Source organism: Aricia agestis, chromosome 9 (genome assembly GCF_905147365.1).
Source record: "Aricia agestis chromosome 9, ilAriAges1.1, whole genome shotgun sequence".
Taxonomy (NCBI): Eukaryota; Metazoa; Arthropoda; class Insecta; order Lepidoptera; family Lycaenidae; genus Aricia; species Aricia agestis.
The window spans coordinates 18,169,597-18,195,145 of NC_056414.1; the positions used below are offsets into that span (position 1 = coordinate 18,169,597).

General features: G+C 38.9%; 1 protein-coding gene across 7 annotated transcripts in view; it reads left to right on the forward strand.

Annotated features, from left to right (window-relative positions):
- Positions 1-25,549, forward strand: part of LOC121730772 (kinesin-like protein KIF13B) — a 104,810-nt gene that overhangs the window by 21,782 nt on the left and 57,479 nt on the right. For all 7 annotated transcript variants that reach the window (XM_042119960.1, XM_042119961.1, XM_042119962.1 and 4 more), the window contains exon 3: positions 21,575-21,738. In XM_042119960.1, coding sequence (XP_041975894.1) covers positions 21,575-21,738 — 164 coding nt within the window. The remainder of the gene's footprint in view (positions 1-21,574; positions 21,739-25,549) is intronic.

The window sequence follows — 25,549 nt, forward strand, 5'->3', positions numbered from 1 at the left end:
GAAATTTTGAAGAAAATACAGAACAAGGTTACTCGTTCTAAAATTAATGATTGGCAACGTACCGTGGGGAAATGCTTAATGCTCTACGGGTCTATCGACGATCTGGGGCGATCGGCCGGGGTATGTGGGATTCCCCAGTAGCGTCTATTTAAACCCCATGGTGTTCCACTGTTCGCTTCCAGCGATTGTCCACGTCGAGCAGCTGCAGTCCCGTCACAATGTTTCTAACGTAGACATTAAAGTTTTATTGGTTGTAAAATAATTGTACAGTCGAAGAAATTGATTCATAAGCAGTTGAAGAGGCCTTGATGTATGGGTTTGACATAACGCGACCAAATTACGTAGGTCCGCCACTCTGCCTATCAACTTCTCTGATAGTACCTATTATTATTATTTTGGCATAAAAATGACGAAAAACAGCAACAAATCAGGTAGTTATAACGTGTATCTTGAATCTTCATTTAAAACACTTCGTCTCAACTCTCAATCGATGATGTCGTAAAATATGATATTACACGCGTGTGACGCCCAGGTTTATCGTCCTGTAATGTGTTTAAATGTGTCTCCTGTACTCTGCGCTCTCGTAAAACATACTCCGCTTTATTGCCGATCGAACGGATCTCGTCTACACATTAAGATGTTTACAATGTTGTTAACGTTTTTACGCCGCTCTCGAGAACTGTATTTGTGATCAGTGATCACTTTCATATAACTAATCTTTTTGCTTTGCAATGACGTTTTGCAAAAGTCAGGGAAATACCTCTAATGGGTCTGGTGTTTAAATTCTACTTATCTTAAAAGCTCTGAAATCCAATCCGCTGATCGTAGTCAGTGACACGAATTGACTGGGATTTAAATTTAAGAGCGTTTCAAAATCCGCTATAAAGACGCAGAGCGATTGAAACGAAAGTAAAACAATGCAGCGATAACATTATAATTCGACGTGATCACAAGATAAGCGCAAGTGCAACAGTTATCGGTCGCCACTCGCCGTGCAAAGAACAATCGAATATCCGTGACGAATACCATATTCGTCAGAATTGCATCATCGTGCTTGATATGGACTTAAGAGTCTCTGGAAAATAAAGCCATACACAAGTATATACCCCGCTTTCGAGCTCACAGTGATAAGTCTACCCAGTCGTCCTGCTCATAAGAGCAAAGATGGTCTTCTGGGGGTCGACGACTGGAACTTCTTGGCAAGGCTCTAGACGGGCAATGGGCATACGAGTCACCACAGTCACAGTGCACAGTGCTGTCGGCTGTGCCAACTAGCTAACAAGCTTTGAGGCGCTATCTTCGTCGCAATTACTATTTCCTTCGCTAGGCTACATTCACTAATCACTACGCGGTTCATAAAACCGAGTATGGCTGTAGACAGAAATGAATTGGAAATTAAACGCCGCTATAACGCACGTAAGCAATTAACTTTTAGTATCCTAATTTGAATATCGGTTTCTTGAATAAATTCAAATTTTTACGGTAGTATGTCAAGGCTGGAAAGATGGAGGCGGTCGGTGTCGTCACTCGTCACGGTAACGTATGAATAGGGGTTGAGTGCTTTCGTGGCTAGTGTACCTACTCGCGGTACGAGCCGCGAGAAGCGCCGAGTGCTGAACAAAGACTCCACCTGACTATTACCCCTCCAGGAATTGGGTCACCCGAGACGCAGTCGACGGAGCCATTACTAATGTACACACTACACTCTTTAATAATACGCTCAAAAATTACGAGCCAAGAGCGGGCCCATTGTTGAAGCCGTAACTTTGGAGCGCGTTGTGGTGTGGCGAATGAATTGTTTACTTGTTTAGTTGGTGTGGTAAACACTTGATTTTAACCCTGACTGCTAAAAAAATACGCAACAAATGTAATTCATAGAGCCATAATTTTAACATATCATTTTATTAATGTGGTGCTTCTATCTAATTCTAAGTTACTAGAAAGGTTAATGCGATAAACAGTAAAAGTAAACGCGGGCTTAGCCTTAATTATTAATAGAATATTGATGCTGCTAGATAAGGAAATTTATTGTGTATAAAACAACGTCGGTAAAGAAATAAATTACGCGTAGAAGATTTATGTATAACAATATAAAAGAGCATCGACAAGATGGAAGTCATTCGGAGACTTGAATAGGTACCTATTGTACGGGCGCGGCGAGTACACACGGAAATAAACAAACTTTATCAATCTAACATACAACGGATTCAATCGATACATCTTCGCGGGGCTTCGACCTGAAATAGAAAGGGGCCTTTCATGTTGCAATATTAACTTGATGTTTAGTAAATAATCATGCTCAATGTAAGTAAAAAGTCGAAACGCCTGATATATCGCGATCCTCTGGATTGAGATAGATAGCCTACAAAGACGGACAATATATTCAGATAGTTTACCCTAGTTGATTATTCCGGGATCCGTGCACCGAGCGAGCTGCGAGCCTCCAGCCGCATCGGGAATTCGGGAATCGGGACGGACTGTTTCATCCCGCTCGCTCGCTGTGACGTCAGCGATATGCGGCGTCAGTCCGGCTGCAGCCCGGAATGAATTGAAGCGCCGCACCGCCCGCACGTGGTGGCCGGGCCTCACACCGGGGACTACACGTGACTAGGGCTGCCAAAAATATAGCGTCACATGAAAATTGATACAAATTAAATAGATTTCATATATTAGATGCGTAAACAATATTTTATGTCCCCGCATCTCTAATAAGAACTTATAATAATATGACCCCCCTATATTAGTTCCTCACCCGAAAAACGTTTTTTGCTCATCTCGATCCTTCATTACATCGAATGTTGAGACGTGAATGAATGTGGACAGTTTAATGCGATCGTCGATACAGGCGATACAGGCGATACAGGCAGGCTTGTGATGACACTAAACGGATTTGCCGCGGCCCGCGATACTGTTACACTGACGTGCTGATATCCCGCTGTCGTTATGTAATGTGGAATATGGAGAATGCAATGTAAGCTAGTTGTATAATGACTTAATGAGTAATGACCTACTAATACTGATATCAATTACAGTTTGAATCTGAATTGTTGTTGATGGAAGCGATAAGTATTGAGAAAAATTAGACGAAATAGACAACATTCGACATTCGACAGCCGGAGATAGTTTAAAGATGATCCAAAAGATAAGTCGACACTCGGCATGCTCCTTCACTGCAAAGTCCTAACCTAAAGTAAACATCATGAACATTATGAAAAGTGTTCGTCCTGCGAGAAAATTACAAGTCGAGCGAAATAATAATTTAAGGTGCTACGACACGCTACACGTCTTAATTAGACGCCGCTCCTCGGGGGTCCCGACGACTCCCGAGCCACGGCTCCGGCGGACTAATTTTAACGGCCGACGTAGATCAAATTATCTCGGTAGTCGGTACACAACAATCATGTTTTGCGCCAGGATTCTACTTAATTATAGCATTTGCATATTTTTTCTGTCAACTGCCTAATTCGACAGCATTTCCAAAAATGTAAAATGTGAATTGGGTTATCTTCATTTTTATTGTGAAGCAGTACGGAATTTAAGTGGAACCTGTCAAGCTATGTAGCGACCTATTTAAAATAATGGTACAGTTTAAATAAATTCTATGGGCTTTTGGGCACTATTACAATCCAAGTTCAAAAATGGATTATGTTCGAACTTGGATTCTAATAGTGCCTAAAAGGCCATAAATAAAATCCACTGCGTCTCTATAAATCGCAATTAACGAAGCTTCGTGTTTGGATTTAGAGCGAGCGATACAATAGGCCCGCATTACACCAACGAGCTATCCAAATGAGTTATACATACTTTAAAGTTTAAACAGTTAACACTATGAGTCCACGAGTCACGACCATTGACTACTGAAAAGATGTTGTTATTACCTACTTAATCCTTTAAGGCAGTTTAAGGCAATATTTAAAACCATAAAATCCTTTACATTTTATTGATCAGAACAGAACTATTAGTTATTACAGTAAATATTAGTCCTTTCTCGAAAAATCGTATTACTAGTTATAGCACAGAATACATATTAGTACAAGTATTTATAGTTTGGATATCAGGACGGAATTCCTCTCATGAATATTTACAATGATTGTGCTGGATTATACGTTATTACGAGCACCGCTATAAAGTAATGCATGCGTGTAACTGACATTAACATACATTAGGGTTTTAATATGTTTTCCTTTGAAATAAGACAAAGTTAATTTCATCGCAGTCATTATTCGAATCGTGTCCATCGCGCGAGGGTTCATTATAAACGTAGAAGTTTGTTAACATTTAATCCTTTATTTTGAGGGATTTCAACCTCAGTATTTTTAGGAGTTTCAAAAACATTGCGAACTGGTTCTAACATCTAACCCTGTTTTTCTGAAAGCTTTACTTCTATATTTTGATAAAGTAATCGCTACGTCGCGTCGTCCTATATTATGTAGCTTTCTGGTCAGTGCGAGATAACACCCACGCAAACGTCTTGAAAGCGACATTTTAAATTGCTACAATTCCGTTGTGTGTGGCGTTTCGATGCTCCGAGGAGTGTTTATTAGTGTTGTTTGTAAATATTTCCCGCGTTCACGCGTGTAATTTGCCCGGCACGTGTCCCGACAAAGGCGATATAGTCATTGTTCGCGCTTCTGACGCGAGCCGTCTGGGGTGCGCCTCTTATCACCCTTCAAGGTTCGCATTGTACGGCCATCTTCGGCAGCGGCCTTTGTTATATTATGCCGAAAGACCTTGTATAGGATCCGCGATTTGTGCGAGCGGGCGGAAGAGATCTATTTACAACAGGACTGACGCCGATATGGATATTATGCTCTACCAGTGATTAATGTCACGTATTAATTGCCTGCGACCATTATCTGCGACAACATGGAAAGATGTCCACTTTACCGCGCAAAATTGTATTGAGAGAGTGAAATGTGCGTACGTTCCGTACGTCCTGATTCCTGCCCTGCAAAATGATAGAACATTTGCAATTCGTGTAGCGTATGTGTTACGACATGGCATCCAGTTTCAATTTCGCCGGAACGGGCTCGATCGCCGTTACGTCCGTCCCTTTGTGATTTTCTTTTACCCCTTTTACGAACGTCTATCGTAGCTCCGCGCTCGATAGAGCTTCTATAATATAAAGCGCCCGAGTCGTTTAACTTCCAACTGAGTGTATTGTTGAGACGTGCCTCGTGCGTACTGATCAGAATTGTAATGTTATCGGTATTTATTGCTTCTCCCGTGTGTTAAGGGAACCCTTGTGCGAATTGTTATTTGTGCAAAAAAAATAGAGCTTCAATAAAAATATCTCGTATAGTCTATCAAAAAAGTGAAGAAATTAAAAAGTGGCAACATCGTAGTGTCATCCCTTTCAAATCAATCTAAGAAAAAGGGGCTGACACTACGATATTGCCACTTAATAATTTCTTTACTTTTTTGATAGACTTATACATCGCCACAAAAAATGATAGGTACCCCAAAGCGTAATGTGGTTTTTAATAACATTAGGGCGGGGGCTCGCGTGCTCGACAGTTATTAGTACACGCCCTACGTGCCCTGTCATAACTTTGTTTACCGTCTCATATCGACTATCACCGACGCGGGCGATGTTACTGTAGAGTTAAACGACCTTCGGGCGAACGAGTGCGAGCTTATCTATTTAGAATTTTCCTCGCGAGTAGCTGCTATCGATCAAGTTTCCTTTTCTCCAGCGTCTGTCCGTACTCCCGCCCAGGTGCTGACGTCGCTGGTGTTTATTGGCTAATCGACTTATCAGATATGACTTATGTTATGAGTCATCATACATTTACTCGTTGACCTTTACTAGTTGTTGCTCTATATCTATAATCGTGCTGTATGACATGTAAGAATTACTAATGCGTTGATGTAACAATTAATTCAATACAAAAATAGTATAAAAGTAGTATAAAAGTACTGTGGATACTAAAAACCTCTTGTCTATAAAGTGAAAAAGCTTTGGTTCTTGAATAATTGATCCTTGATACGCGAGTTGGGTCATGGGTGGAACTTAGTTCGACTTGAGGAGAAAAACGTACGATTAACGGATTTAAGCAATAGATCTCAAGCTTTTGTCGGCAAACAATGATTTTATTTAAAAGAAAGGGTTCTTTAAAAAATCGCTCATGGAATAAACCGGAAACTTAACAATATTTTCATTAAATCCTGTGGAATCATAATTAATGTAGGAGGTACATAGTAAGTAATATAAGTTGCGGGTAAAGATTAAGCTCCTATTCAGTTCTGAAATTGTGTTAATAAATATTCATGAAGTATATTTATAACAAGCCGTAATCAGGGGCGCGGTTTGCAGGTAATGGGATATTCAGGTGGCGTAATTTGATACGCAATCCCTCCATTAATAACGAAATTAACTTTATGTCCGCAGTTTTGTTTAACTGCTACGTTTAAATTGTCTTATCTTCAGCCCACGTGATGAAAGCTTTCGTGTATCTTTTAGCTTTCGTAATAGCTTAAAATACTTTTTCCGTCGCCTTTTTTAGTTCCCTGGGGCGATTAAATATTTTATTTTATTTTAGATTTATTTTGATCAGATCGACGAAATAAAGTTGTCAAGTGAAATCTGAAGGACGTTCTTACATTCGGGCGACACCGGAGCGTCCCCCAGGTTTATGTAAAAACTCGGTCTATTTATACACCGGGCTCATTGTTTACTATGTAAATAATATTGTATTATTCTCGTCTACATATTTCATGACAATTTTTATTATACTGTATTGATTGCTTTGTCGATGTAAGTTTTTGTGGCACAATGATGTCGGCTAGTTTGATTCTTATTTATTTTATTCACATATTTTTATTAGACCCTTTGATCTTCATTACGAATGCTACTGCATCGGTCAGTCGGTTTTTTCGCGATATGTTCAAAACCTTATGTACTTACTGATTTTCATTCGGTTTTTGCCAACCGACAGAATAGTAGTTTTGGGGAATGTTTAGGTTAGGTACTCCTATCGTAAGCCGTAAGGCAACAAAGGGCTTTCATAGCGTCAGATAAAATATGTTAGAAATATGAAAACTATGTGAAAAGTTATTCCTATTTAAAGCTCGTATGAGTTTCATGCGCGTATGTCCGCTAACCGCAAAGCTATTAGCAATTACACGATCAATTAAATGAATAAACCTCATCGATTTATAACAATAACCGAATACGGATGCTGTGGTTTGATGTTTTTCTCCATGTAAGCTTCCTCGTTCCTATGCCGTATGTTCCTATTCCTCGTTGTTCCCACGCCTAATTTGTAGCCTGTGTTTTTTTTTTACGCCGCGTTGTTTCTTTTTTACTTAGTCTGCTCTCGTTGCTTTGATTTTCCTACCTCATACGGTGACCACATCTCGCGTTGTTCCCGTATCTGACATTTCCACATCCCGTGTTCCTGCTCCGACACAAAGGGAGTTTCAATCATTGGTGACGTCGGAGGTCGGTGCGCCGCGAATCGATAACTCCGTCGCTGCTGCAGACCTACGAACACCGAGATGTGGCGGTAGAGGAAATGACCGGCAAAGAGGTTTTGCTACCATCATGAAATCATAAACCAGAATCCGTGCAAGAATTCTGGTTAGGTGATGAATCAGGTACTATTGTAGGCGAGCCTCCACTCTCAATGGATTCATAAGATGTGAAACTTTTCAGCACTAGTTTAGGTTCTTTTGCAAAAAATACTTTCTTCATAGAATCGACCAAACTGCATTATAAACGAAAATGTTATGTGGAATGTCTCTACAAATCCTTTTATGTTAAGTGTTAATGTAGATTTAAAATGATAATAATGCAACATGCAATGCAAATGCAATGAAAAACAACGGAACGTCTTGGCGTGTCTCCTCGTTCGTAGACCTTCGGGAAAGGTTATGGGTACTCGGCAGGAGGACGTCGCGAGTGTTTGTATTCTGTTGCCATGGCGACGGTCTGACTTAATTATTATGTGGATAACAAGATTTGACGAACAATCAAATGTTAATCCAACCGTGCTGCTAAAACTGGCGCACTGTGGTCCCAAATTCGACGCTCCATACTCATAGAACTCGATTGTTGAAAATCGTTGTTTTTTTTTGCCAGGAACATTGTAGGGCATTGTTCTATTATAAATATTAGGATATAAAACTCCCTCGTTAATTTGTTTGCGTAATATAAGCATTTTAATTTTTTTTTGTATGAGAGAAAACACTCAAATCCATTTTTTTTCGGACAACTGTAAAGTGGAGATTAACCAGGGGTTGTTGTACTACATGAGACGCATCCTACAAGCAATAACACTTCTGCCCGTTCTCGCCCGTTTGGAAATAATTTACAGAAATAAAAAAACAAATCTATGGCCATCATTCATTCAAATCCATTTTATTCCGGACTGACAGCAACTGACAACTTGGGATTCACAGGGTTTGTTGTCCTACCTGAGACGATTTTTACAAGCTATAACACTTTTGCCCGTATTCGCCCGTTTAGACAAAATTTACATAAATGTGAATTTTTCTATGGTCGAAATCATTCAAATTCACTTTATTCAATACTGATTACATCTGACACCTTGAAATTGACAGGGATTGTTGTACTACCTGAGACAATTCCTACAAGCTATAACACTTGTACCCATACTTGGCCGTTTAGACGTGAGTACATAAATATATATTTATTTTTTATGAAAGAAACTATTCGAATCTATTTTGTTTAGAACTGATTACAACTGACACTTTGGTATTCACAGCGATTGTTCTCGTACCTGAGACGATTCCTACAAGCTATAATACTTGTACCCGTACTTGCCCGTTTGGACGTGAGTACTTAAACATGTATTTTTTTTCTATGAAAGAAACCAATCGAATCCATTTTGTTTAAAACTAATTACAACTGACACATTGGTATTCACAGCGATTGTTGTCCTACCTGAGACGATTCCTACGAACTATAATACTTGTACCCGTAGTTGCCCGTTTAGACGTGAGTACATAAATATATATCTATTTTTTATGAAAGAAACTATTCGAATCTATTTTGTTTGAAACTGATTACAAATGACACTTTGGTATTTACAGCGATTGTTGTACTATTTTAGACGATTCCTACAAGCTATAATACTTGTACCCGTACTTGCCCGTTTGGACGTGAGTACATAAATATTATTTGTTTTCTAAACTATTCGAATCTATTTTGTTTGAAACTTATTACAACTGACACCTTGGTATTCACTGGGATTGTTGTCCCACCTGAGGGTGAGACGAATCTTACTTACTTCTAAAATAATACACAGTTGAAATAATAATATTGTGTTTTTATTATTTTTATGTCCAAACATATTTAAAACTTATAAGAGTAAAAAGTTTATACTTATTATGCTAAAATTATGTTAAAAATGTTAGTAATATACATAAACAAGGTAAAAACTATAATAAAAAATATCCTTACTGTTTTAAAGACCTCACTAAAATTACTAAAACTAAAAGAAAGCAGACAAAAAACTCTACCATAATACCATTTTTTACTCGTTATCAGACTCGTCGTTCAATGCAACATCATCAACATTAATAAATTTTATTTCTTCAGTGTCAAGTTCATTGAGGCTGGAACTAATCTCTAAAAGACATTTTAAATTATCATTTGCGTCTGCTTTTTTATGCCTTAAAATCGGTCGAAGACTCGACAAGTAGGGATCTGAAGATATAATAAAACCATGAAATGTCTTCATTTGTCTTTTTTCGATCCATTTTGCGGAAATGATTTTCTCGTAACTTTCGAAAGTCCTTGTTCCTAGCTTCAGAGGCTTCTTCCGAAAGATGTCCGACAGGAATAAATTTGAAATGTGTAATGATGTCTGCACCATGTATCAATAATTTATGGACACTTGAAAGCCTGTAGTGTAATAAGTTTCGAACAAAATAGATTCGAATAGTTTCTTTCATAAAAAATAAATATAATATATTTATGTACTCACGTCTAAACGGCCAAGTATGGGTACAAGTGTTACAGCTTGTAGGAATTGTCTCAGGTAGTACAACAATCCCTGTGAATCTCAAGGTGTCAGATGTAATCAGTATTGAATAAAGTGAATTTGAATGATTTCGGCCATAGAAAAATTCATACTCGTATTTATGTAAATTTTGTCTAAACGGGCGAATACGGGCAATGGGCATAAGTGTTATAGCTTGTAAAAATCGTCTCAGGTAGGACAACAAACCCTGTGAATCCCAAGTTGTCAGTTGCTGTCAGTCCGGAATAAAATAAAATGGATTTGAATGATTTCGGCCATAATTTTTTTTTTATTTCTGTAAATTATTTCCAAACGGGCGAGAACGGGCAGAAGTGTTATTGCTTGTAGGATGCGTCTCATGTAGGACAACAACCCCTGGTTAATCTCCACTTTACAGTTGTTGACAGTCCGAAAAAAAATGGATTTGAGTGTTTTCTCCCATACAAAAAAAATAAAATCGCTTATATTACGCAAACAAATTAACGAGGGAGTTTTATATCCTAATATTTATAATAGAACAATGCCCTACAATGTTCCTGGCCAAAAAAAACAACGATTTTCAACAATCGAGTTCTATATATATAGTATCTAGTAAAGGATAATAATAATGAGATAGTGCTTTTTGCTGATGACACTTCACTTATTTTTAAAGTGAAGCGACAACAGTCGAACTACGACGAGGTAAACAGTGCTCTCTCAAAAATAGTACATTGGTTTAATGTTAATAACTTACTTTTAAATTCTAGTAAAACTAAATGTATAAAGTTTACTTTGCCCAATGTTAGGCAAGTCCAAACCAATGTGCTATTAAATGATGAGAAGATGAATTTGGTAGATAACACTGTATTCCTAGGTATTACACTTGATAGTAAATTACAGTGGGGTCCTCACATTGCTAATCTAGCAGGTAGGCTCAGTTCTGCAGCATATGCAGTCAGAAAAATTAGAGAAATTTCTGACGAAGACACGGCACGATTAGTATATTTTAGTTATTTTCATAGTAGGATGTCATATGGAATCCTTTTATGGGGAAACGCTGCCGACATTAATACAATATTTGTGCTGCAGAAGCGAGCCATACGTTCTATTTATAAAATGTCTGCTTTAGAATCTCTGAGAGATAAATTTAAAGAAATTGGTATTCTAACTGTTGCTTCTCAATACATTTTGGATAATGTAATATATGTTAGAAAAAATATAAATAAATTTAAAGTTAAAAGTGACATTCACTGTAGAAATACTAGAAATAAGCACAAGCTGGACATGCCAGTGATCAGACTTAGTAAAGTCAGTAAATCTTTTAAAGGTCAATGTATACGCCTTTACAATAAAATCCCAGAAAACGTTCAAAATCTTTCCATTAATAAATTTAAAAAAGTAGTCAAAGAGCGTTTGTGTGCCAAAGCTTATTATAAGGTCAATGATTTCATAGAAGATGGCACATCTTGGGAGTAGGATGGCTTCTTGCAAGGCTACTTCTACATTATTATATTATGACTTACAATTATGTATGTTGACATTGTATATAATATTAAGTTACAAAATTGTAAACTTTATTTTAAAAGAATAATTTTTCTCTCACTTTTTTGGTAAAAAGTGGAACCCGTGCGAGTTTCTTACGCCGGTTCTTCTCGCCGGGGTAGTTCCCGAACCGGTGGTAGGCATCAGGTAGACATTCTGAAAAAATTTGATTCAAATTTACTCAGAAATAAAACATTTTTTATTTTATTTATTTTATTTTATGAGTATGGAGCGTCGAATTTGGGACCACAGTGTGGCGCCCGACGCCCGTACAGTGTGCACTCAGTAATTCCGCCAAATCAATTTCAACTGTGTACGCAGCAAGACTATGACTATATGACTTAGCTCTATTTGGAACATTTTCACGTTTCGTTCTCCGTTTAAAAGAACAACAGACAGACAGACGGCTGGCGTCTACCGAGTCACTCCGGGATGTCGCTAACGAGGCAAGTGCGCGCCATTACAGATTCCCCCGGCGTGGCACGGGGTTTCCGCGACCATTGTTGGTGCATTTAAGTTGCGGCGCGAGGCGTCAGTGACCAGGCTGCGTCGCGCGGGGACTCCACCCGCATATCCGACTGCCCATTATCCTTCCCCACCACTTGAGGACACACTATTCAGGCTGTAGGGGGGTTTGGCTTACTCTTGAACAACTTCTATGACTGTATTACTTTTTATAAATAGATCTCGTAGTAATAAATATAAATATAAGGACTACTGACATTGTAACGAATAATACGACTAAAATGCTTACTTTGTACTAAAATCACAGAATACATACAGTTTATTAGTACAAGTACTAATATTTTAAATGTGTCTGTCTGTCTGCTCTTCACGCCCAAACCGCTGAACCTATATTGCTGGGCATGAAGATACTTTTTATCCCTGAAAAGTGTACGGTTCCCGCGCGATGTTAGGCTCAAAACGGAGTTGCGGACGTCATCAGCTAGTCTTTTATTATAATTTAATTTCCACTCTCATAGCCGTTATTTTGTTTCCAATTTGGTAGTGCGCGAGTCGGACGATGCGACATGAATAGAATATTATTTGGGTTCATGAATATCTCATAGGACTATAATATTCCCTTGTTGATCTACAACGGATCTGGGACTGATCTCGAGACCCGATATATCTACAGTAAATATTTACTGTTACTTTATATCTTATTCTAATTTTATATCGTGAATGAGAATTTATATTTTGCTTGTTTTGCACTTTTGTGCAATAAATGTTCTTTGGATTCTGAAAGAGTCTTTTAGGGTTCTTGCATTATAATACACGGATTTCTTGTATTAATTTTACCAAGAAAGTTTTATCAGTCGCATATATAAATTTAGGTTACATGGAATTGGTTTATCGATGGAGCCGAAATTCCGTGTTTGTGGCGGACGCGCGACGTCTCGCGGGTTTCATGAAGATTGATGGGTGGCGACCCACTCGCCGCTCGTCACCCTCGTCAAGTCGCCACACCGATACTCCCTGGCCATTTAGATATACCGTATATGGTATACCTATATTTTGGTAACTGTTTAATTACTACGACGCGATGTATTCAGAATAAGGTGAAAAATCTGGGAGCTGAGACGTCGTGATTGTAACAATTTCGTGGTTCTTAAATCTTAAACTGCATGAGTAAAAAAATATGATAATTGCTTTGAGATTTAGATCCATTAGCATTATTGACAGCTGCTACCAATCATGAAAACCTTTAATTTATTTCAGAGTTCCCGAAGAACGGATGCTCAACTTATTTGGGATCCGAGGATATATTATTCAAGATTCTTAACACAAACAAATGAATCTCATCACGAGCGTCTAATTCCGTTGCACTTAGTTACGCATGTGATAATGATGATGGTGTTTGGCAGACAAATATTTATCTCAAACCCCGCATCGGCTAGAAAGCGTTTTAATGAAATTCCAGCACCGACGAAGTTGCCTAAACGCGTCCGCATGGAAAATTAATACGGATTCCTCCTCAACTTGGTCTCGTTAATTACTCATGTAACGAGCTTTCAGACTGCGATGTTTTAATCAGACTTATGATATGCGTTTAGGGCTGTATAATTTCCCTACTTAAAGAGTGCGGAAAGCAATCTAAGAGAAGATTCACATACAATTAATATTAAATTAATAAGCCCCAAAATATTGGCTTGAAGCAAATTGATAAGGAGCTTACGTAAGTAAATAACAAAATAGTATTAGGAATCCAATAAAAATACGACTCAAAATTTAAAAATTTCGAACTCCACTCCATTTGAATTTGAAACTGGAACAAAACTTCGGCGAACAGTTTCAACACAACATAATACCGAGCTTTGAAGGATAAAACAGGGTTGTTTCGGTAAATATGTCAAGGTTCCGTTTCCTTGAACTCGACCTTAAAGCCTTATTAGTTACTAGCCCATCGCCTCTCCTCGAATTCGACACCGCGCCTGAACTTCACGATACTTCACCGGCAGTAACAGTAACTACAATTTTATTTCGATCATTTCTATTGAGGAAAATAATTGAAATACGAATTTTCAACAAATGGTTTCTTTATAAAAGCTCGCGTGTTTCTAATAACTTAGCAGCTATCTAGTTAATTGCCAACTTATGTTTCATCGAACGTCATGCTCCACGTGTATGGGAACTCCTTCGTCCTGTCGGGTGTGTTTCAACGCGAATCTTGTTGGAGCGGCCCGAGCCGGCCCGGCGCCCGTGACGTCACCGGTCCTCCGCGGCCGGGTGACGTCAGGCGGTGGGTGAGGCGGACGGACAACATGCCGTATTCGGCCGGACGATGCTGAGGACGCCTATCTACGAGCCTGATAGCCGTTGCGATGGCTCGCCCACAAGTTGCCATTTTCGTCGCGGTATTATTGATGTTCCCAAATGGACTTTTGGTAGTACCGCTCGTTGAATTTTGATTGTAAATTGTAGATAATAATTGTTCTGTTAAACTTGAAAAGCAAAAAGATTGGATGGAAAGTCATATTTAATCAGAGGTTCGCAACTCACCACAGACGAAATCTTACAACACAGTACAACTTAGTATGGAGCATTATCCTTTCAATGTCATGGTCGATCAGCACTCAGTCAACAACCTTGCCCACATCCTCCAGTACGGAGGTCACAAAGCAATAAAAACAGATTTGCAAGTTTAATTTTTCGTAGTTTTAGAACGCTATTTGGCCTCTGTTTTGTATTGTTTTATTTAAAAAAATATAACATTTTATATTAAAAAAATTGCGCGGAAGCTGCATTAGTCTTTATCTTTCTGTTCCACGAATTCACAATTAATCATGAAAACAAGGAAGTACGAAAGCTTGTCACACTTTTAATAAATTGTGCGAGATAAGTTCCGGTAACAATAGCTAGTAGACTCGTCCCGCTTAAGCATTCATTATTTATCTCCACTCTTAAATCTCAAGGTTTATACTCTAGACAAAGACCGTCTTCGACACAAAAGAGTTATTCTTATCTCGGTTTAACCCGTTAGAAAAATCATAACCTTAGTAATATGAGCTTCCTCGTCAAAAAGCTCACATGTTTGATTATTCAATATTACACGTCGATTTTCTACGCTCTGTTGTATAAAGTCAGTATATTTCCAGGTCCAAACTGGTCTAAAACAAGTGCGTGCCGCTAATAATAATAGTGATAATATGAAGGAATTACCTGTCCAGCCCGTAAACGTATTCTAAGCACCACCGTTGTAATTGTATAGCGCACGGTGTTATTAAGCAGAATTATCGGCGCGGCCTTCACACAAAATTAAATGGAAATGGTAATTTATCGCGAAGACATTATGTGTAGTACATCTAGTTGTGCAGTATCTGATATCTCCTACAAAGTTACAACACAAAGTTTCTGATTACCCCTTTGTGTAGATACTCTACATTCTGATTTGTGAGGCACTTGTATTGTAATGTCTAAGATATGCGGATGTATGTTTTACGTTTTATACAAGGTAGAGGTTTTACGTTTAGGTAGATTCATTATTGGTAAAATAGTAGTCGTAACTGTTTCTATGCAACGTTTAAATCTAGGTCGAGATAAATCTGCAGCTCGAATGTTGCAAGTTGCAACTAATGAATTTATAGAGAAATTCCGCTGGAGGCGTTACGTGATACGCGTCTTAAAATTGTTACGTCAACACGTAAACTGTTTACGTTTACGGTCAATATGCCGTGAGCCGGTGCTATATTATATAGTTGCTGTTAATCCGGAGATAATGAAGCTTATCCTTGAACTTGCTTCGCCAGCAGCTCCTACGTTTGTCTATTGTAAGGCAAAATGTTTATTATCCGGCGTGTAAATAAACAAGATATTTTTGGTTGGGTAGTTCGTCGTCGGGTCGACTTGCTCGGTGATTCTGTAACGCGATAGCTGCCGATGTTGCCGGGTGGTCTGTGTTTAACCTTAGATCCGTTTTGATTCTAACGTATTATATTACCTATATTCGAATCGTAACGTTTTTAAATTATTCTGATGAATCTCCATGTTTTGTTTCTTTAAATTCTTATGTTTTGAGTCTTTTCCGCCTAACATCAAAGACTTCTATTTAAACTGATGCCTAACATGACCACACACACACACACGGCTACACTAATTTGTCTAGACGCAGTTAGTGTCTTTGACTTCTTCGAACGTGCTTTGAACAGTAAAGCACCATCCGATACCATTTTAGACGCTCCATAAGCACTAGTTAACATAATCGAAAGTACGTCCAATACGTGCATTGACTAATTAATTATCAGCATGAAATCGAAATTTTAACGTTACCTTTTTCTCTCTGTTTATAGAAGAAAGGAATTGAAATTGTAAAAAAAGGAAAAAATGGAAAGTAAATACAAAGAATCCACTTTTAAAGCTGCGTCCAGATTAAGGATTTTGCGCATTTACCAGCAGCTCAGTAAATGTATTTTATGTTCCAGTTAAGATGTAACTTGTAATGCAAAGAATCCCAGCGAACGAAACGTGTTCTAAGCTCCAGGTTCAGACGGGCGGAGTCGTAATCTGCAAGATTAGGATATTGAAAGAGTTACCTCGGCTTCGCGTATTCAATGTACCCACTACCCTTTTATTATTTTCTGGGTCTTACGGCTTACCACTCTATTTGTCTGTCTTCTTCGAAATAAAAATGAATTTCTTCAAGATATTTTCGTATTTCTATTATTATTATGTATAACTGTAAAGTGAATTTATTGCAATAGCATTATTAAAATGAGTTACGTGGAATTTGTTTTGATAAATATATTTTTAACGATGTTCCATACCGATAATTTAAAATTTTCCATTACATTCTTCGACGTTTCTATTTAAGCGTCAATTTGTTCCTCGCAAACGGCTCCGTGGTCCCATAAATTTTTTATCGAAACCTAATAACGGGACAAGGAATCAAACGAACGCTAGACAATTTATCGGAGATCGAACAATTTGGAGCCGCATTTTGAGCATGATGTACTAAGATGATTAAATTCGCGTTCAAGCTGTTTATGGCTGATTTCAACTTTAAAAATGTTCATAAGCAACTACATATTATAATATTCCGTCTACTCGAGTATGGCTTTGATGTAACATTAATCCACTCAGCATTTTTCGTCACAGTATGTCTTGGTTCTTGGCTGGCATCCAAGATGTGCGACAGTAAACATGCAGCCCCATCCGGCGTGCTGTCGCCTCCCGACTGCCCTCTCTGCACCGTACACTCTGTGACATCTTGCGACGCTGAGTTGCTGTAAGAGCTGTACATTAAAACTTTTAAAGACTCGTACAATGGGAACGTATTACACATCGGACGGAAGTATATGATTTGTAAAGCTGGGTTTTAACTTCGTAGAATGTTAAGATTTAGGTTTTTTAAATAATTCTGAGCGCGTTGCAGGGGTTGCTTGTATGTGATATAAAATTTGTCCTAAAGATCTCGCCTAGCTTTCTAAGTTCTAAGCAAACCATGAACAAGTAAAAAACACAATCCGTTGGAGTAGTACTTGGAATATAATCCGTGTTTTGTGAGGCACACACTGGTCAGTGGAACGAGTTCGGATGATCCGCGCGAGCGCAGGACGTTGACCTCGACTCAATTTACCAATACCATGGTGTCAACAAGGTCGACCGTATCAGCGTATCGACAACGTTATATAACATACTATTTGGCAACATACATCGGACTCGTTGTGCGCCTAATGTTGCGGATAGTTAAGGACGTAAGAGAGAGATGAAGGCCGCTTATAGGGAAATTAAAAGAAGATTATTTTCCTGCAATAATTTCCAAACTGACAATACTTCTTGTACTCTTTGTTGCCGAAGCAGGATCCTAGGATTTATCATTTAAATTAGTTACAAAACGATATGTTGTTACGACGCGAACGTCGCTATTATGGAAGTACAAATTTAAGAGAGAAGAGATATAAAACGGCGCTAAAGTTGAGCTTCGCGAAGTCTGAACACCAAAAGTTCAAAAGAACTCGGTTATTTTAAAGACTACGTCATAACTTCTCTTTCGTAGAGGTATCTCGTGTTTAAATTAATAATCGCTTAAAAAGTCAACCTTACTCCAATAATTAAATTCACCGTGATATTCGTACTGAGTGTAATTAAATTAGGTAATAACAGGGAGATGTTAACCTAATTTCGCCCTTCGGTGTACGGTATGTAGTATGTACACCGTAACCTGGCTTACTGCGGCACGGTCCTTACCCTAATTTAAGCTGAGTTTCATTGTGACTTACGTTATGGAATTACCTCCGTCGGTATTATTTTCAGGATTTATCCTCGGTATTAAATTGGAACCTTTTTCTTGCTTTTAGGATGAGTAAGAGAAAATTATTTCAAGTAATAATTCTTGACCCCTTAAACTTAATCTTAAACGAAAGTAGTAGATGCTCTAGGTAGAGCTCTGATAAGCTGTGATCGTGATTTTAACGAAAGCCATTGAAGCGTTTAAAGCTGAGCATGTACTTTTCGACTTAAATTGTACATAAATTATTATTAAATGGAAATAACGAGTGAAAATGTTTGTCGCGTATATTTTCCACGTGGAACACAAAAGACGGTTTTCCGACACTCCAGCATCAATTTATAAAGAGGTGCTCAGCCACTCGCAACCGAGGCCCGATGTTGGCGTAAATTCACACAAAACGGCTACTTATACCACGTTAGAAATGCAAATGTGTTGATTTCGTATTAAAACATTTTCATATTCGATCTTAAATAAAATGTGCCGTGTTTATATCGATGCTTCTGAGTGAAGCTCTGGGTGGGAAAGAATTTATAAATTCCTACTCGTGTTGCTCATGACAGAGTTATGAGGAAATCGATATGTCCAGTTATACAAGTTAGTAGTTGCACAATAATATCATTGTTAACGAGCTTATCGCAGGACTACTGTTTTTTTATGGAATAAGGGGGCAAACGAGCAAACGGGTCACCTGATGGAAAGCAGCTTCCGTTGCCCATGGACACTCGCAGCATCTGAAGAGTTGCAGGTGCGTTGCCGGCCTTTTAAGAGGGATGGGGTAATAGGGGAGGGTAGGAAAGGGAATAGGATAGGGGATTGGGCCTCCGGTAAACCTTTGGAATGTTTAAATATCTCTGGATCGGAGTCGAGAACTAGATAACAATACATAATAAGACTTCTAATGAAGCTCTGCTGTACATAGTACAGAAAATCCTCGCCTGACGTACACTCTGCGTTAAATTACATTATATATATTTTATTTTCTAGTGCTTGCGCGGTAAACTGTATTTTATGCAACGTTCTCTAGTGGAGGTGAAAATTGCGGATACTTTAACTGAAATCCAAGTGAACGTTCGTGAGTCATACAAATTGGTGGGTGCACGAAACGAAATGAATGAGTCTACCCGTCTAGACCATAGACTAGGTTTGTAAACGCAGTCGGCGCACGAAATCATATCTATTGTAATATTATACGGTTTTGAAGCTTTCATTGTTATGTACTTTATGTAGAGCAACATCCAGGATATAATATCCCTTTAATCAGGACTTCAATAGTTTATTCACTAGTACTAATAATATATTAAAGTTTATGTGTGGATTATTTTTATTAATTTTAAAGTTTAAGGCTGAAACTTTCAGATATTTAAAAGCTTACAACAGTCACAGTATGATAGAGTCAAGACATACATATTAAGATCGTTTATGTAATTAATATGAATTAAACTTATTAATCATCTAGAACCCCCCCGCGGGTGAAGGCCTCCTCCAGAGATGCCCACTTTGCTCTATCTTGGGCTATGTTTGTCCATCGTGGCCCGGCTATAGCTTTTATGTCGTCTGCCCATCTTTTAAGCGGTCTGCCTCTGTTACGCTTACCGAGCGGGCCATTCCAACGTGTCACTCTTATGGTCCAACGTTCATCCGAAAATCTGGCTATATGGCCGGCCCACGTAGAAGGTTTACTGATGCTTTAAATGGTAATAGGTGACCGCCATTTATGTATGTATTTTGCCAGCTCACGTCCCACTTCATGACCCATCACCGACGCTATTCATCTATTTTGAAGACTAAAATAATTCTAGGGGTGGGTTCAACCGAACCAGGTTAAGAATTCGGCCGTAATCCAACCGAAGAAAGCACTATTTCCATATATGCGCTAATGTAATTACTTCATTACAGTATCAGGCGTACAATTAGCTACCAATTAACAGCGATACGCGTATGAAACGGGACTTACCCGGCCATAATATGGTGTAATTATTATACTATAATACATATTCTGTTTAGAATTAAGATCCCAGCTATACGTAGAAGGCGGAACACAGTCGGTTGTATACTGTTTCTAAAACTGCAGCTCCGACTCTATATAATATCTGTGGCACATGGTCAGTATTACCAGGGAATTCGGAAGCAGATGATTATAGTGTCAACAACAAGACAATACACGATTGCAACATGTGTGGCGGTCTCTTCGAGTTGCCTTGTTATGGCAATGACCATGTTAGATTGTGTTGCAAATACCAATATTATGATCACTATGTTGTCGTCATTTGTCATATTTATTCTCGTTTTATCACCAAGTGGAATCTTTGGATCTAGGTGGTACAAATCATTTTGTCAGATGAGGAAGTTCCTCGATAAGTAGAGTTAGTTGATGCCCTAATAACAAAAAAAAAAGTTTCCCTTTCTATATCTGAGTTTATCTAAAAGTAGAGACGAAGTAATAATGTAAACTGTAGACAAAACCATTAGAATATTCATTCTTTTGACTGCGAAGAAACAAAGGGGACTGCGAAGAAACAAAGGGGACTGCGAAGAAACAAAGGGAAAGTGGAATCTTTGGATCTAGGTGGTACAAATCATTTTGTCAGATGAGGAAGTTCCTCGATAAGTAGAGTTAGTTGATGCCCTAATAACAAAAAAAAAAGTTTCCCTTTCTATATCTGAGTTTATCTAAAAGTAGAGACGAAGTAATAATGTAAACTGTAGACAAAACCATTAGAATATTCATTCTTTTGACTGCGAAGAAACAAAGGGGAATTGTTCTCGCGGCTCCGGCGAAGTTGCCGCAAAGGCTCGCAGAAAATAGAGTGCTAGAGTTTCTTTACAACACACGTTTTAAAAGAGTTATTATTTCTGCTTCGTGAAATGGTTTAGTTTTCTACTTCTAAGACATGCTTTTACGTTATTCGTATACGTCATCTATATACTCGATTCGTCATAGTATTATGTACGTTGTACACGTATTATAGTACTAGCTACAATTGCTAGTTCAATTTACGCAATTTCACCCGGCGGGCTAGTTGAAGCCGGCACAGAACATTGAAATAATAATTGTGGTTACAAACTTAACTTGACTTCATTAGTTTCTAGCTATTTATTGTACACAGTATAAAAATGCAATATAAAATGGTCTCCGTTATCGAAATCAGTTATTCGACACGATTTTTCTATAACACTAACTGTTTGCAAACAATACGATATTACCTTATAATACTACGCTCTCGTAAATATTTTTTATTAATCCATATAAACCGTCACTCGATGCGGCAACCTGTAATCAGTGTAGTCAGTTGGCGAATAATGTACAAGAGGCTGAAGTGGTGTTCCGTTGCAGGAAACAGCCGAAGACGTTCGCGTTCGACCACTGCTTCTACTCGCTGGAGCCGTCGCTGCCGCACTTCGCGTCGCAGCGCACCGTGTTCGAGTGCCTCGGCCGGGACATACTCGACAACGCCTTCGACGGATACAACGCCTGCATATTCGCCTATGGACAGACAGGTCAGTGGTCTCTTTAGATTGGTAGAGCCCTACATAAGGCTTCAGACTCTTATTAAAACTGTAAGTCAGTAAAACTTGCTAAGCCCGCTTTTGGTCTGAAATCTGAATAAAGATAATAAGAGAGGCTGGTTTTTCCTACACTAGGCGCGTCTAAGTCACGTTTAAACTGCTGAATGACGTGCAGTTTTAATAGCCTTTCAAGTGTTAAGCACACTAAGCTGACGTTCCTCGCGTCACATTAAGACGTTTGCAGTGAGGGACGGAAGCTAGGAGTTGTGCACTTAGCGACCACGCAGCTGTAGCTAAAATATGGGTCGCCTATTTTCGATCTAGCAGATAGTCGCAAAAATTAGGCCGAATTAGAAGACTCTGTACGGTTGCAATACAAACTTTAAACTTAGTTGCCGGATTAAACACTAATTGAAGCAAAGCGCAAAAAACGCAACAAGCTTGTTGCATCTCTAGTTAGTCTATTACATTAAGCCGTGGCGGCATGCAGGCTGCGGGCTGCGGCTATTGAATCGGAACCGTCTCGCGGGAACTGTAACGCGATTACGCCGAAGCCGAACTACGAGATTGCTTCCGAAGACGCTCGATCGAGACATTTTTCTTCGCACAAATTGAATATCGATTGTGGCGGTTATTGGTTTTTATTGTCGTCGTTTTTAGTACAACAATAATATTATCATTACCGATTTTCCTACGTAACCTGGTTAACTAGGTTTAGGTAGTGGATTAGGACAAGAAAGCAGAAACGTTTCGTGTATCCCGTATCTACATACTTTCTAAGAAACCGCTTACTGCGGCTGAGTTTTATAACTTTATAATTCAAGAAACGACCCCAAGGGCTTTTCAAGGACCCTAGAAGCAATAGAAAATCACCAAGACTTTATGTCACAGTTATTTTTGGAATAATGGTTCTCAGCCGTCGCGCGTCCGCCTTCCAAATTGAATTATTAAGATCGATGGGACCTGACGACTCCAACTTAATTAGAAATGTGAACGATTGAGGCAATTAATGAGCTAATTTGATGTTATTTCAGCGTACTCATGTTAAGAAATTTGATGGCAAATGAGTGAAGCGCTTACTGTTGTAATGCCGTTGTAACTTAAGTTCATTTGGAGTCTGGAAACCTTAATGATAATCATTTGGGTTCTAGAGGAGTCGCGTTCAAGGTCCTAACTATGAAGAAATATCACAGCTCAGGTTTAAATGAAGGCTTGAAAATATCATTTCAGTAAAACGCAAAGTAATTAATTACTGCCGATGTGAATTATAACTAATCCTTGTGTCCCAAAGAAGGGGGTGGGCCGTAGAGAGCGGTCCGGAATGGTAGACTTTTAACGGAAAAAATTGTTTAGCTTAGGCCTCAAGATTTATAGATGTTGTAATGACTGTACCCTGTAGGTGCTCACCGCCGCGCCGCGGGCGAGGCCCTATCCGCGTTGCGCGTCGGCGAGATTTACATAAACAGCCCGACGGGAAAAGTATTATAATTTATGTTTGCTCAGGCTTTCCGTAATCCCCCCTTTATTGTGTACTTTAATTATTTCTTATTTCGGTGCTCTTTTTTCACTGTAGTAGCTCTGATACTGGTTCGTATATATTTTATTTTTTTGAGTTTTTTTGTTCTTTTGTGATGGATCACGATAAGAGCAAACGAAACTGATGGTAAAGATTTGCTACAGCCCAGGTTCCCTGTTAACTACTGTTTAATTGCGCGTGTGTACTCCTGTTTTTTAAAGTCATATCGAGAAGCATACTTTGGGCCTAAAGCTGCTTTAAAAAAACTCTTGTTTGCATATTTAATAAAAGCTCTAACACCAGTAACGTTACATACAAAATGTTATGAGGCTATTAGTGCGGGCGTGTAATTAAACGGCGTCTCCGGCGCGGCCTTCACCTGAAATTGCTGGGAAACTTGACACGAAGTACGTACGATATTACACCAGGTGTTCCCCTGTCCATTAAGGTATTAAGGTACTCATAGCGAGTACCAGCTTTTGCTCGTGGTGCTTATTAAATTAGGGGGTTTCTTGTGTTTTATATTGCTAATCTCAACTTCGTTAAATAGTTAATCTTATGAAACATTCTATCATCTCTACTCCTTAATGAAGTAAGAGGCGCTGATGAATGAAACGGAAAGTGATCACGTTAGACTGCAGTTGCATTCATTGAAGCCCTGCGCCCGCTCAGCCGGCATGACGGGCGACGGCTATTCCGAGCGCGGGACAGTTAGCTCCTCTAGCTCCAGTTCGCTGCACAGAAATGACAGAAATACTACAACGAAGTGATGTATGAATCTTCGTGATGAAACAAACGTCTTATATCAAATGTTCGCCTGCGGCCTGCCTAGTAATATTACATGAGCGAACCGCTGATCCGTACAATATTGCCAATTTAATCTAAACTAACACAAACCAAGGCTTCGATTAATTTGCAGAATCGATCCGCCGCTTCGCCGCATCGTTAGCGACTCAAAAGCGAAATTCAGCGCTCAGTTTGAGCTATCAGCATATTTTCTTGGTGGATTTTCTGTTAAAAACGGAATCTAAATTCTAAACGCTTTGAATAATTAACGTTGAATTAAATATACATACGAAGTAGCCCCGGTTGAGCAATTTTAAAAGTGACTGTGATACTTCATACTAGAAATGTTCCTTAACGAAACGAAGCATGCAGTTCGATGCTGAATTAATTATTTTCAGGCCAAAGCTCGTTTGCAACTCTGTCGATAGTGTGGTGGTTGCGGCAGGTGTAGAGGTTCAATTGTTTTGTGCAATACCAACGCTCTATTGTCTCCGTAACGGTCCGCTACATTTGGACCTATTTGGACATAGTCATTAAAATATATTATGTCTCCCCGCTGGGCCACTGAAATGGAAACTCCGTCGTTTGTACTATGTACCCGTATAACGTCATCGGGAGGGGGCGGCGCTGCAGTAGCGAAAGTGTTCCCCCCAAAAGTTTTAATTACACTAGCAAATTCGTGATTTGTTTTGCAGCTCGTCGAAATTATGAGCGCTAGTCGGAAGTGGCTAGATCGTAAAATATTGAAAATTTTAATTGCACATCCAATTATCCAGTGAAAAGTAAAAATCTGTTTTTACTTTATACAATACTATCTATAACTACGAATAATAAAGTAGATCAATAACAATAAGCACACGAATACCTAAATTGAAATATCCTAGAAACATACAAAAGGTCTAATGCGGAGCTGAACTCTGAAGTGCAGTCCTTATAACAAGGGTTAGAGGAGTTTGAAGTGACGCTCGTAACTCCTAACCTCATGACGCTAGATCCCGAGCTTTGTGGCACGACATACTTGCAGTTGGGGAATTAAATAGCTGAGACCCGGTCTCGTAGACGTCGTCTCGTATATAGCTAATTAATATTGCTACATTCAAATTCTGACAAGGCAAATCTGTTCGTTTATTAACGACAGCAGTACTTTTAATATTAGATAAACTTCTCTCGCGTATTAAGGTCGCGACTGACAAGGGCACTCCGCGCCGGGCTGAGGTCAAAAAGTATTCCAGCGAAAGAAGTGAGGATTCGAGTCTCGCGTGCTCTGAATTTGCGATGCGGTCGTAGTACGGGACACGGGTGATGTCTGCTGCCGTATAATTCGATGTAAATTGCCGGCTAACTTCGTCAGCCGCGGAGTGCGTTATCGTGTTGCGCTGTACTCCGTCATTTGAATAGCAATTTGTTCGGGGCATTTGAATGCTGCTGATGTGCCTATTGTTAAACCCCCAGCGTTATGGTTCATTCAGAAAATTATATCACCATCTCTTTTAAATAGTT